The sequence below is a fragment of the Triticum aestivum genome, chromosome 6B, assembly GCF_018294505.1.
Source record: "Triticum aestivum cultivar Chinese Spring chromosome 6B, IWGSC CS RefSeq v2.1, whole genome shotgun sequence".
NCBI classification, from domain to species: Eukaryota; Viridiplantae; Streptophyta; class Magnoliopsida; order Poales; family Poaceae; genus Triticum; species Triticum aestivum.
In genome coordinates, this window is record NC_057810.1 from 700,673,972 (window position 1) to 700,684,927 (window position 10,956).

General features: G+C 53.2%; 1 protein-coding gene and 1 long non-coding RNA gene across 3 annotated transcripts; one reads left to right on the forward strand and one right to left on the reverse strand.

Moving 5' to 3' along the window:
• Positions 1 to 5,866: 5,866 nt before the first annotated feature.
• LOC123139552 (cytochrome P450 716B1) lies at positions 5,867 to 7,697 on the reverse strand. The gene is made up of 3 exons (XM_044559333.1): positions 6,685 to 7,697; positions 6,410 to 6,597; positions 5,867 to 6,329 (listed from the first exon to the last, which is right to left on the reverse strand). The coding sequence occupies exons 1-3, from the start codon at positions 7,640 to 7,642 to the stop codon at positions 6,018 to 6,020; spliced, it is 1,458 nt and encodes a 485-aa protein (XP_044415268.1). The 5' UTR covers positions 7,643 to 7,697; the 3' UTR covers positions 5,867 to 6,017.
• A 1,712-nt stretch (positions 7,698 to 9,409) lies between these two features.
• On the forward strand, positions 9,410 to 10,619 carry LOC123139553 (uncharacterized). Of its 2 annotated transcripts, none has more exons than XR_006469600.1 (2): positions 9,410 to 9,729; positions 10,092 to 10,619. It is a non-coding gene; the product is annotated as an uncharacterized lncRNA (long non-coding RNA). The 2 variants fall into 2 exon arrangements; XR_006469601.1 differs by having other exon boundaries at positions 10,095 to 10,619.
• The last annotated feature ends 337 nt before the right edge of the window (positions 10,620 to 10,956 follow it).

Below are 10,956 nucleotides of genomic sequence, written 5' to 3' on the forward strand. Positions count from 1 at the left end.
CGCGCCGAATTGGACTGGAACGCCACTAGGCTAGGTCTGCTTTCGGCCGCCCACGCAACGTGCAGGTGTGCTCAGGGCGATGGGCCCAGACCCCTGCGCGCTTAGGTTTAGACCGGCGTGCTGGCCTCTCTGTTTTGCCTAGGTGGGGCTGCGACGTGTTGATCTTCCGCGGCCGGGCATGACCCCGGAAAGTGTGTCCGGCCAAATGGGATCGAGCGTGTTGGGCTATGTGGTGCACCCCTGCAGGGAAGTTAATCTATTCGAATAGCCGTGATCTTCGGTAACAGGACGACTTGGAGTTGTACCTTGACCTTATGACAACTAGAACCGGATACTTAATAAAACACACCCTTCCAAGTTCCACAGACAACCCGGTGATCGCTTTTCCGCAGGGCGACGAGGAGAGGATCGCCGGGTAGGATTATGCTACTCGAGATGCTACTTGGAGATGTTACTTGGAGATGCTACTTGGAAGACTTCCATCTACTCTCTTCTACATGCGGCAAGACGGAGGCTGCCAGAAGCGTAGTCTTCGACAGGATTAGCTATCCCCCTCTTATTCTGGCATTCTGCAGTTCAGTCCACTGATATGGCCTCCTTACACATATACCCATGCATATGTAGTGTAGTTCCTTGCTTGCGAGTACTTTGGATGAGTACTCACGGTTGCTTTTCTCCCTCTTTTCCCCTTTCCCTTCTACCTGGTTGTCGCAACCAGATGCTGGAGTCCAGGAGCCAGTCGCCACCGTCGACGACGACCCCTACTACACCGGAGGTGTCTACTACTACGTGCAGCCCGCTGACGACGACCAGGAGTAGTTTAGGAGGATCCCAGGCAGGAGGCCTGCGCCTCTTTCGATCTGTATCCCAGTTTGTGCTAGCCTTCTTAAGGCAAACTTGTTTAACTTATGTCTGTACTCAGATATTGTTGCTTCCGCTGACTCGTCTATGATCGAGCACTTGTATTCGAGCCCTCGAGGCCCCTGGCTTGTATTATGATGCTTGTATGACTTATTTTATTTGTTGAGTCGTGTTGTGATATCTTCCCGTGAGTCCCTGATCTTGATCGTACACATTTGCGTGCATGATTAGTGTACGATTGAATCGGGGGCGTCACAAACAGTCACTAGATTTGTTGAATCGGTCCGACCGAGTTTCTCACTTTGGTCACACCGAGATTGGCAAGTTGTGTGTAACGGTTAGATTTTGTGTGGAGGCTATATATACCCCTCCACCTCCTCTTCATTCATGGAGAGAGCCATCAGAACAAACCTACACTTCCAACTTACATTTTCTAAGAGAGAACCACCTACTCATGTGTTGAGACCAAGATATTCCATTCCTACCATATGAATCTTGATCTCTAGCCTTCCCCAAGTTGCTTTCCACTCAAATCTTATTTCCACCAAATCCAAATCCTGTGAGAGAGAGTTGAGTGTTGGGGAGACTATCATTTGAAGCACAAGAGCAAGGAGTTCATCATCAACACACCATCTATTACTTCTTGGAGAGTGGTGTCTCCTAGGTTGGCTAGGTGTCACTGGGAGCCTCCGACAAGATTGTGGAGTTGAACAAAGGAGTTTGTAAGGGCAAGGAGATCGCCTACTTCGTGAAGATCTACCGCTAGTGAGGCAAGTCCTTTGTGGGCGACGGCCATGGTAGGATAGAAAAGGTTGCTTCTTCGTGGACCCTTTTTGGGTGGAGCCCTCCGTGGACTCGCGCAACCATTACCCTTCGTGGGTTGAAGTCTCCATCAACGTGGATGTACGATAGCACCACCTATCGGAACCACAATAACAACATCTGTGTCTCCAATTGCGTTTGAATTCTCCAAACCCTTCCCTTTACATTCTTGCGAGTTGCATGCTTTACTTTCCGCTGCTCATATACTCTTTTCATGCTTGCTTGAATTGTGTTAAGATTGCTTGACTTGTGCTAAGTTAGCTAAAATCTACCAAGAACTAAAATTGGGAAAAGGATAAGTTTTTATTTGGTCAAGTAGTCTAATCACCCCCCCCCCTCTAGCCATACTTCCGATCCTACAAGTGGTATCAGAGCTTTGGTCTCCATTTGCTTTGATTTCCATAGCTTTTGGTGGTCATAGCCACGGTTTCACAGCCTAGGAGAGTATGGCGTCTAGCGAGGGAAACTACCACCGTAGAGGTCCTTACTTTGATGGTACAAATTTTGCTAGTTGGAAGCATAAGATGAAAATGCATATTCTCGGACATAACCCCGCCGTTTGGGCTATTGTGTGTATTGGCTTGCAAGGTGAATTGTTTGATGGGAGAGAACCGAACCGTGAAGCTAGCGCAGATGAGTTGAAGATGCTGCAATACAACGCTCAAGCTTGTGATATACTCTTCAACGGATTGTGCCCCGAAGAATTCAACAAAATCAGCCGTCTTGAGAATGCAAAGGAAATTTGGGATACTTTGATTGATATGCACGAAGGTACCGACTCCGTCAAGGAATCCAAGTTGGATGTGCTTCAAAGTCAACTTGACAAGTTCAAGATGAAGGATGGTGAAGGCATCGCTGAAATGTACTCTAGGCTTGCTCTCATTACAAATGAGATTGCCGGCTTAGGAAGTGAAGAGATGACCGACAAATTCATCATCAAGAAGATCCTAAGAGCATTGGATGGAAAATATGATACCGTGTGCACATTGATCCAAATGATGCCCAATTACAAGAATCTCAAGCCAACGGAAGTCATTGGAAGAATTGTTGCTCATGAGATGTCACTCAAGGATAAGGAGGAGCTCCATAACAAGTCAAGCGGTGCTTACAAAGCCTCATGTGAAGATCTACCGCTAGTGAGGCAAGTCCTTCGTGGGCGACGACCATGGTGGGATAGACAAGGTTGCTTCTTCGTGGACCCCTTTTGGGTGGAGCCCTCCGTGGACTCGCGCAGCCGTTACTCTTCGTGGGTTGAAGTCTCCATCAACGTGGATGTATGATAGCACCACCTATCGGAACCACGACAAAAACATCCGTGTCTCCAATTGTGTTTGAATTCTCCAAACCCTTCCCTTTACATTCTTGCAAGTTGCATGCTTTACTTTCTGCTGCTCATATACTCTTTGCATGCTTGCTTGAATTGTGTTAAGATTGCTTGACTTGAGCTAAGTGAGCTAAAATCTGCCAAGAACTAAAATTGGGAAAATGATAAGTTTTTATTTGGTCAAGTAGTCTAATCACCCCCTCTCTAGACATACTTCCGATCCTACAGGTGCCAACTCCTCCTCCTCATCTTCCCCCAGTTGCTTCTCCTCCTCTGGCTCCGGCGAGTCCGAAGGCAGGCCGGCAGCGATGCGGGCTGCGCGCGCGGCATGTCTCACCCGGATCTGCTGTTGGATCTCGGTGCGGCGCTCCGGCGTGAGCATTGAGTAGTACGTGGTCTTAATCCGGACCATGGCGGAGCGCCAGAGCATGGACAGAGCACTGGAGGGGGAGAGGGGTGAGATGGATGCTCGGGCTGGCGGCACAGAGAGGGGGGGTGGGTGGTGGTGGTGGATGGACTAGGGTTGCGGGACTCCTGCCGGCTTAAATAGGCTGATTTGCTCTCGGTCGGCGAGCCGGAGCGGCGCCGCGCGGCATCCACACCGCGACGACGGAGGAGGCGTCCGTCGGACCGCCGGGTTTACGGGTGAGTCCGGATGAGTCCCCTTCGTCCGCCCTATGTGACGGGTGTGCTCGGGCACTCCCGGACGCCCTCATATCCGCCCCATATTTAGGCTGGATATGGGGTGCCGGCCAACCCGGATGTTTGAGGCCCGTTTAAAGAGCCCGTCTGAGTCAAAAAATAATATGACTAAATAGGCCCGGGCGGCCCGCCCGGGCGTATGGTGTGGGTTTGATGTGCCCGGCTATAGATGCTCTTACTATATTCTTCACAAGGACATCCCACTTGAGAAAAAAAGCTCTTGGCTACTGCTACATACTCCCATGGATCAAGTTTTTTACGGTGTGGCTACCACTCATCTAGATCAAAATTAACTAAGTCTTCTCTAACTCCTGCTCCATTTGATATACGTAAAGATTCATGCGGATTTTTTTATTAATTAAATGATGTAGTAGTTTTTATCTAGACAATAATTAACAAATACGTTGATTTATTACTCATGGCCAGTACACTTGCAGCAGCAACATTTTCTAATGCAATGCGAACGACGATGACAGTGAGATTACTGTGAAGAAGCTTGAAAGGCCAACCAACCAAGTATATGAGACAAGATTGTAAAAAGAAAGTACAGCAGACAAGACAACCTAGCAAAAGACAACAGAAGAAAAGGACAGCCCAACACGTGACAAGCTTTGGACAAAAGCAGCACACTTAAGAAGACAAGCAAGCACCCCGAATCCTCTTTCCTCGGGTTGTGAAAACGCCTCCCGGGTTGCACGCTCGTGCGGCTCCGGAGGCTCCCCAAACCCTAAACAAAAGAGGCCCAGATCCACCGCCCCGGCCGCTGCCACCGCCGGCACCGGCGGTGGCGGCCGCGCCTGGCCGTCGAAGGCGGCGGGTGCTGGAGGCGCACCTCCCCGACGGGCTCCTTCGCGCGGAGTGGACGTCTTCGGGGCTGCCTGGTGGTGTGATGGCCGGCGGCAGGATCCGCGGCCGCTGTCGCTGGCGCACGGCGGAGGCGCGGCGGAGAGGTGAACTCGGGCCATGACCGTAGCAGAGTGGTGGCGGAGGATGGGGCGCCGGCTCAGATGGGGGCGACGGCGCGAGCTCCGGGCTTTGGCGGCGGCGGCGCTGCGAGGCCCTGCCAGGAGGGAGTCCATGGCGGGCAGCGGGCGGCCGGCCGCCTCAGGGTGCTGGGCGCGTTGGGTTGCTCCTGGATGCGATGGCGCCGGAGCTGGGGAGGGAGGTGCTGGCCAGATCGGATTTCCCCCAGATTCAATCTGGCCTTGGGGTTGAGTTCGTTGCGCGGCAGTCATCTGGAGCGGGTGAAGGCCGTCGTGCTGGATTCAGCCCTTGCACGACATGGTTAGCTGCTGCGGCTCCTCGTCTGGGTGGTTTGTGGCTGTTGGTCGCGTTCTCTCAGCAGTGCGGATGTGGGAGGACCTTGGCTGCACGGCTTCGATGGCAAGTTGCTGCGGTGACGGCGGTGCGAGACTTCTTGGTCGGCTCTGCCTATACCTGGAGGTGCGGAGATGCATGGCATTACGGATGAAAGTCCTGTCCGGTTGTGGCCGGGCTGGCGGCGATGGCACCCGTGGGTGTCGTTTCCCTCCTTGGAGGCGTCGCCGAGTGTGTCGCCATCTCCCTCGCTCGCTTGGTGTTGGCAATTGTCTCCGAGCGAAAGCCTTGATCCGGTGCTGGGTCGGCACGATGGCGGCGTCTTCAACGTCGTCCCTCTATTGGGTGCATCGTGCTAGGAGACATGGTCTGGTTGTCCCTTGTTGCGCTCCCCCGTTGTTCGCCGCTCCCCATAATCGCTCACTTCGGCGCTATGCACGATCCTCACGGTGATTTCAAGACGGCGTCTTCCTCGGGTCAGATCGGGTCCTGCCATCCTCTTGCCATCTCCTAGGCATCAAGGGAGGATGGTGCGTCGACAGGAGATGCTTGGTGGAAGTTGCTGCTCTTCGGTGGTGACCGTTGTCGGTCGAGACGCGACAATGTTTTCGGTGTTGGGCAGGCTCTTTTGCTTTGTAGTTGTGTGGTTGTTGGTGGCTGTCTTTGGACTAGCCGGATGTGGAGTTGGTGCTACGCTTGTTGTTCGCAGCAAGTGTTAGTTGTCTTGTAATTGTTTTTTCTTCTTCTATAAAGCTATGGTACGCATTTTGCGTACTCTCGAAAAAAAAAGAAGACAAGCAAACAAAAACAAAGAACAAAGGCTCCTAAGACATCGGCCGATTGAGACTTCACGAAGTCTTAGTAGACTGAGTCCTAGCCAGACCCATTTATTTTTGATTTGTTACTCATAACACATACACGTGCCGCAACAGCTACATTTTCTATGCAATGCGAACGACGATGACAGTGAGATTGCTGTGAAGAAGCTTGGTCACGATGGAGGAGGGGAGGTCCTGTGCTGGATTTGGATGGGCAGGCCACGCAGCGGCGACGGCATGGGGTCCCTCACAAAGGTGTTCTCCTTGCAGCAGAGCTTCCATCTGAACTGCCTCACGAGGTGGTGCATCGTCACCAGCGTCTCGATCCGGGAGAAGTCCATCCCGGGGCATAGCCTCGGGCCGGCCCCAAAGGCGACGAAGGAGCACGGCGGCGCGGCCTGGTTCTCGAACCGGGACGGGTCGAACTTGGCCGGCTCGTGGAAGATGCTCGCGTCCATGTGCGTCACGTTCGACGTCCAGAACACCTGAAAGCTTTCTCATCTCAGGCTCCGACGACTATGATGGCTAAGCTAGGAGGCGAATTGACTAGCAGCAAGCAACTGACCTGCCATCCTTTTGGGATGAGGTAGCCGTCGAACTCCACGTCCTCCAGCGCTCTTCTGAAGTTGCCGAAGAGTGGAGGGACGATGCGGAGGATCTCCTGGGCGACTCGCCATGTGAACTTCATCCTCGTCAGATCTTCCCATGTGAGAGCCTCTCCGTCGCCTTTGCTCTTGGCGATCTCTTCATGCTCTGTGTCACGAAAGACGAAACAAAGCACACATCATGAGCAACCATGGCAGGTTGGAACGATTGATTCACTGGCCACTGGCCACTTGCCTTGGACCATGGCGGCGAGGGTGGCGTCATCGTTGGCGAGGTGGCGGACCATGAACGTCATCAGGATGGACGACGTGTCGTGGCCGGCGATGAGGGCGACCATGGCGTTGTCCACGATCTCCTCGTCGCTCAGCAGCCGCTCGCCATGGCCGTCCGTCAGGCCGAGCAGGCAGGTTATGAGGTCGTTGCTCCGCGACGGCGCCTTGCGGTGCTCCGGCTGGCACCGCCTGGCCTTCTTCTCCCGCGTGATCCCCGCCAGCACCCGCCGGGCTCTGCCGCTGGCCTTGAGGCTCCGGCTGAACGCCGTAAACGGCAGGTTCGCCGGGACGGCCCACATGCCCTCGACCATGCGCGCGAAGTCGCCGGCCAGCGCGTCCCGCACGGCGCCCCTCTCGAGCCCGAAGAGCAGCGCGGAGATGATGTCGAACGTCAGCCGCTTCATCAGCGGCAGCACCGTCACGGTCCCGCGGCCGGCCCAGTTCTCCTCCACGTGCCGCCGCACCTCGGCGTCGATCCTGCCCACGTACATCTTGAGCATGTCCGGCTTGAGGAACTCGAGCAGAGCGCCGCGGACGCGCCCGTGGTCGGCGCCGTGGAGGCCCAGGATGCTGTTCTCCCCGAGGATCCGCTGCACGGACCGGGGCTGCCGCGTCGAGAGCACGCTGCTGAAGAAGAGGAACTTGTTGGCCGCCGGTCCGGCCAGGAGCACCGTCGGCGTGCCGAACAGCGACAGCTTCGACACGGGCCCGTACTTGTCGATCCGGTCCTGTATCCACCGGCTGCCGCCGTCGCCGCCGCGCATGGCCCGGAGGAGGCCGAGGCTCTGGCCGATCACCGGCAGGCCGAGGGAGCCCGGGGGCAGGTTGGCCGGCTGTCTTTTCTTGGCCCTGCTGAGGAGGTGGATGGCAATGGACGAGGCGGCGACAACCAGTGCCACGACTATGCCCAAATAATCCATTGCAGAGTGATTGGTGCTTAGACGATGGTGATACTAGTACTTGAAGCAGACCGGGCTGATTAGGGAGTGAAGTCTGAAATAAACCTTGAGGTTGTAGAGGCTGACGAAAACAAACCCTCATCTCTAAATTCTTGAAGTTGATACGCTATATTTACAGATCCCGGTTAATCCTGACCTTGTATCAGTAAAATCATGTTTAGCGTAATAGGAAAGGCACGATCCCAGCCGGGATTGTTTCTACTGTCACTTACTACGTGGGCCCATATGTCATACGCATCTTCTTCCCCAATCTCTTCCTCACGAGTGCATGGCCGGTGGATCGATTCTAGCCGCCGGCTAATTGATGTGTGCACGTACACAAAACAAACAGACGAACGTGGTGCAGAAAGTTTAGCTCGTCCTCGGCCATTGACGCCTCGTTTGTCTGGAGCTGCGCCGCCCCATCTGATTTGAGGTGCCCGTGCGGCACCGTCAGTCCGTCGGTAATGCAGGAAGACACCTGCCACGGCAGCCTCTGAGAGCGGAGCAGCTGCTTGGGCACGCCATCCAGCCCAGCCCGTCCAGCCCGCGGACGACGGCGGTGACAGGGGTAACGCCGGCGGCGGCCGGAGAGATCTTGGTCATCCCTGAAGCAGGCGAGGACGGCGAGGTAGGTGCCCTTGTCGATGAAGTAGAACCATCTCTACGGCGTGGTACTGCTGGTGCCGCTCGCCGGCGCGGCGTACTACTGTGGCTGGTGCTGCTCCCGGCCATAAGCAACTGGTGTCCTCGCTGGCGGCTGGCCATACCAGTACTGTTGCTACTGCTCGCCGCCGCCGCGCACATGGAAAGACCAGCTTTCCTATGCGCCCATACTACAGGCTAAGCTCACACAAGGTGACACTCGTCTTTGTTGTGCTTTATGTTTTTTTTTTGAGCCGGGCATATGATGTGATCTGTGCTATTGACATTGATGGATCTGAGGAAACAGAATAGCAGGAGAGAGATGGGAACGACGATGAATGGCTATGATGCGTTGACCAGCGCCACAGTGAAAGAAGCGGGTTCCCGGCTAGGATTGTGCTTTTTCCGGTGTGCCAAACGTATGTGGGGTTCAAGTAAACCGGGATCAGTGAGGTCAGGATACAAATTTCAGGGATTTAGAGGTGAGGGTTCATTTGCGTCGGTTTCTACAATCTCAGGGTTCAATTCAGACTTCACTCCTGATTAGGCGACGGCGCCTAAGATTTCAAAGAAAAAGAAAGAATCTTTCGTTGCCAACGTCCTTGAAAGTGCTGAGATGCCCACTCGGTAGATGCCATCGATCCTCCCATGGTTGGTGGCGGCCATTGTAGCACCCTCGTCTCTCACTCACCAAACCATCGATGGTGATGCTTCCCCGATATTTTTAGTGCTCATGGTGGCGGCGGCACTATTGGGTGATTATTTGGAGGTGTGATAGAAATTATTGCTCTGACCTCGAGTCTGTACCAATCGTGGCGACGCCTCTCGGCAGCGTTAGGCTGGTTATAATGAAGAGTAACTTAAAGTAGTAACATGCATATGGAAATTACAGAGGAGCACCCAGGTGCTCCATACATGCATAAATGTATCGTTGGATCTCATATAGATTCGCGACTGTCCTAATCAATGCCCTGTATTAACTTTTGTATCCATGAGGTAATTGAACCGAAACGTCTCGTATATGCCAGTGGGTTTCTACTTGCGTGGCCCACCTACCAGATGTATTCTGTCCCGCTGGGCCGGCCCACCCTGGGAGCATTTAACGCAAGGTTGGTGGGGATCGGCTGATATTTACGCGTCCTGGACACTGTTCCTCTTCCTCATCCTCTTTCCGTTCCCCACTCCTATCCTCTCAGATCTAAACTGCCAATACATCCGCTCGCTCCCTGTACCGGCCGGCACCGGCGCCCGTCGACATGTCTGCCTCGTCCTCGACCTCACAGTCCCTCGCACCCATCCTCCAAGAGCAGCCTCCTCTTCCTCTCATCCGTTGCCCCTGGTGCCACAACGGCGACATCGAGTGGTGGGTTTCCCGGACTCCCAAGAACCCCGGGAAACACTTCTACAAGTGCGAGCGTCACTGGGTTAGTGAATACTTTTCCTGTCCCGGATTGATCATGTTATTCGAAGGGAAACTCTGCATGCCGGTCACTGCAGATCCACCCCACCCCGCACATAAACATCGATGGATTCGGGTGCGAGCCGGTCACTGCAGATCCAGCACGGGCTGAGACTTTGGGGATGAAGGTCGGCGACTAGGCAAGGATCCTCGGCGGCTTGGTGTTGAGTCTTTCCTCGTATTTTCTCTCTGCAATTTTTTGTTTCTCGATCGTATTTTCTTTCCTTGTTTTTTCTCTGAAAATTTCTTTCCTAAAAATTTCTCGCTGAGGTTTTCTGTTTTTTTCGCCAACTCTGACACCATTCGGTATGCAACGGCGGCGGCCAGCAGCAGAAGTACGCAACGCTAGCCGCTGGGGCAGTGATTGCTTGTGGCGGCGAGAAGCGAGCAGCAACTGCAGTACGCGGAGCTGGGGCAAGGGCAGCCCGTGTCGGCGAGCAGCGGCAGCCCGTGGCGTCAGCGAGCAGCAAGAAATAGGTGGCACAGACGAGACGGGGAGCAGTAAATCCATGCTGCCAACTCTCAAGGTCCTCCTCATCCCGGGGATCCTCAATCTAGCGCCGTTCTGTATCTCTTCCTGAGGCTCAACTGAACTTGTAAATAAGATCTCTGTAGCTAGCCTAATTCTTTTTCTTTTTTGCGGAAAATCACCTGGTTAATTGTTACCTGCCCTTCGATCCAGGAAGTTCATGTGAAAATAAAAAGTTCCAGGAAGTTCAGATTTATATGTAGCTTCTCTATCTTCCAAGATGTAACCAGGATATTAAGTTCCAGGAAGTTTACTTAATATCCTGGAAGACAGAGATGCTGGTTTAAGTTTCAGGAGATATGGATTTTTGACTAAGTTGAATTTAATTGTGAGTAAGATGTTTTTTTACCTATAACCAAGAAGCTGGATATTACGTAAACCAGGATATATTTCTGTCTTCCATGGTGTATTTTCTGCCTTATAACCAAGAAGTTGGATATTGAGGAACAACCACGTATCATGTTTTTAGGTTTCTTATTATATCCCCAAATGTTATGAAACATTTGTCTTGGCAACTATCAGAGTCTCCCATAATTAGGTACTCAAATGAATCGACTCTCGTCCATCATAAACGAGATGCATTGTTCAACGGATTTAATGAAAGTCCTAAACTGAATTAACGGGAAGCTTCCTTTTTACTCATTTCCATTCATTATGACTAGC

What these genes read in the sequence shown, in the direction of transcription:
- LOC123139552 (XM_044559333.1), bottom strand. Translation starts at nt 7,642, where the DNA reads ATGGATTATTTGGGCATAGTCGTGGCACTGGTTGTCGCCGCCTCGTCC. An exon ending in CCTCGCCGCCATGGTCCAAG is followed by an intron (nt 6,598 to 6,684) that starts GCAAGTGGCCAG and finishes TTCGTGACACAG; the next exon opens with AGCATGAAGAGATCGCCAAG. An exon ending in TCATCCCAAAAGGATGGCAG is followed by an intron (nt 6,330 to 6,409) that starts GTCAGTTGCTTG and finishes GAAAGCTTTCAG; the next exon opens with GTGTTCTGGACGTCGAACGT.